A 2500-nucleotide genomic window follows, 5' to 3' on the forward strand; every position below is an offset into this window, starting at 1 on the left:
CATATAGTGCGACTTGTCAGATATATTGGGCCATATGGGATTTTCCCGTTTTCTCCCCACTCGAGATATCCCCTGTTTCGCCCACGAAAGATTAATGGAATCATCAAAAATTTGGAGCGTGAAGTGCAATTAGATCCACTTTTTGGGGGGGATTCGAATTACTATTATCAATTAGAAGATTTTATGGTTGGCTTAGTTGGACTACTACATTGAAGTATCCAGGCTCCGTTTAAAAAAAACAAGTGGTATCTATTTTATATCATAAAGGATTCCTTTTTTTAAAGAAATCTCTTTTTTCTAAGTAGAAGTTATTTCAAACTCTCCTCTTATTCAATCAATTGAGTAAAATGCATTAAGCCCTCAACTATTTTATGGAATGCGTGAATTGAAAAAAAAAGAAGGGATAACTAAAAGAAGTGGTAATGGGAGCATTTGTACTATATGTGCAAATAAAAAAAGGGCGGATCTTTACCCGGAGTAGAGCATAAACCTAAAAAGATTAAAGGGGCCCATTTAAGAACAAGAAAATGACATCGTGATTTGGATTGAATCTCGATGAAAGAATCCATCAATGAAAAGTTAGTTGGATAAGTTTAATGAATTCTTTTTTATATTCTAGTTCTAGTTAATAGTTAAGTTATAAGTAAAGGAAGACAAACTCGTGTTTAGTCAAAAATCAAGGAAATCATTATAAGTTAGAAGGAACTTGCTATGAAAAAAGAAAAAGTATAGGAATCTACACATTGATTCTTTTGTTTTTTTGAACCGTATGCGTCAAAAGGCGCCTGTACGGTTCCGGGGGGATACAATTTGACCCTAATCAACCGACTTTATCGAGAAAGATTACTTTTTTTAGGTCAAGAGGTTGATAGCGAGATCTCAAATCAACTTATTGGTCTTATGATATATCTCAGTATGGAGAATGATACACAAGATCTGTATTTGTTTATAAACTCTCCTGGCGGATGGGTAATACCGGGGGTGGCTCTTTATGATACTATGCAATTTGTACAACCAGATGTACAGACAATATGCATGGGATCAGCCGCTTCAATGGGATCTTTTATCCTGGTCGGAGGAGAAATTACCAAACGTCTAGCATTCCCTCACGCTTGGCGCCAATGAGGCTTTTATTTGAGAGAAAAAGGAAGACTATGCCTTCGCCATATGAAATATGAATTTTTAAGTTAAGTAATAATAGCATGGCACTTTGAATTCGATATAAGAAATTTTGTTTTCAAAACATTAGATTATGTATCGAGAGAGTATAATATGAGAAAAAGGTATTTCCTATTTTATTATCGGAAGTCCAATTCAGCGTCACAAACTTTTTTCACACCAGAGGTCTCTTAACAATATTTATAGTATAGAGCGAAAAAAAAACAAGATTCTTTTTTCCTTAGTTTATTTGATCAAACAAAAAAGCAACCTTGGGATTGCTGAATGACAGACAAATCACAGACAAAAAAATATAATAAATATAGAAAGCAACGGAGCCATCATAGTATTTTTGAATTCCTCCGAAAAGAAGGGTGGTAAGTTGATCATTTACCGATCGGGGTCTGATCGATCCTATTTTTTTGAAGGTAAGGGTCAATTTTATTGTAGAGCCGTATGCAATGCGTAATGCCCGTACGGTTGTTCGATTCTATCTTTTTTCTTGTTATTCTTTTATCTTTCTTTTATCTTCCCCTCATCATGCGAAATAGAGAAACCTTTTTTATCTTATATCATCAGGGTAATGATCCATCAACCCGCTGGTTCTTTTTCTGAAGTAGCAACGGGAGAATTCATCCTGGAAGTGGGAGAACTGCTGAAACTACGTGAAACCCTGACAAGGGTTTATGTACAAAGAACGGGGAAACCCTTCTGGGTTGTATCCGAAGACATGGAAAGAGATATTTTTATGTCAGCAACAGAGGCCCAAGCTTATGGAATTGTTGATCTTGTAGCGGTTGAATGACAATAAATAGCCTGAATTTTGCGTCAATTCGTGATTTAAAATGAACCCTGCCGCGTTTAATATTCTATGAATTTATTTACTATCTATCTATATCTATTGATTGATGATTGATGATTCTATTGATCTATCGATTCTATTCTATTGAATAAAAGTCATTCATAATCATACGGTTAGGATCGATCTAAACCAGCCCATTATGTATATGATTCAACATGCCAACGATTAAACAACTTATTAGAAATACAAGACAGCCAATCAGAAATGTCACAAAATCCCCCGCGCTTCGGGGATGCCCTCAGCGTCGAGGAACATGTACTAGGGTGTATGTGCGACTCGTTCATATCATAAACTAGAACAAAGGAAAGAGAACAATGTTCGAATATCAATGATCAAATAGGATAGAACGGAAAAACAAACTACATTTACTATCTAAAACTAAAAATAAGAAAATGGGGTCATATCCCTTTTATTGTGTATGAAATTTATGGTTTCTTTTGGTGTAAAACCACTCACCTCAATTCAAGATGAGAAGTAATT

General features: G+C 35.2%; 1 protein-coding gene across 1 annotated transcript in view; it reads left to right on the plus strand.

The window, feature by feature from the left end:
- Positions 1-2500, plus strand: part of LOC122584313 (ATP-dependent Clp protease proteolytic subunit) — a 4610-nt gene that overhangs the window by 196 nt on the left and 1914 nt on the right. Inside the window, exons 1-3 of the mRNA XM_043756518.1 lie at positions 1-6; positions 822-1115; positions 1738-2500. The exon at positions 1-6 is cut by the window's left edge and continues 196 nt beyond it; the exon at positions 1738-2500 is cut by the window's right edge and continues 1914 nt beyond it. Of these exons, the coding sequence (XP_043612453.1) occupies positions 1-6; positions 822-1115; positions 1738-1963 (526 nt within the window). The 3' untranslated portion in view covers positions 1964-2500. The remainder of the gene's footprint in view (positions 7-821; positions 1116-1737) is intronic.

Source organism: Erigeron canadensis, unplaced genomic scaffold (assembly GCF_010389155.1).
Source record: "Erigeron canadensis isolate Cc75 unplaced genomic scaffold, C_canadensis_v1 Conyza_canadensis_unscaffolded:230, whole genome shotgun sequence".
Classification (NCBI taxonomy): Eukaryota; Viridiplantae; Streptophyta; class Magnoliopsida; order Asterales; family Asteraceae; genus Erigeron; species Erigeron canadensis.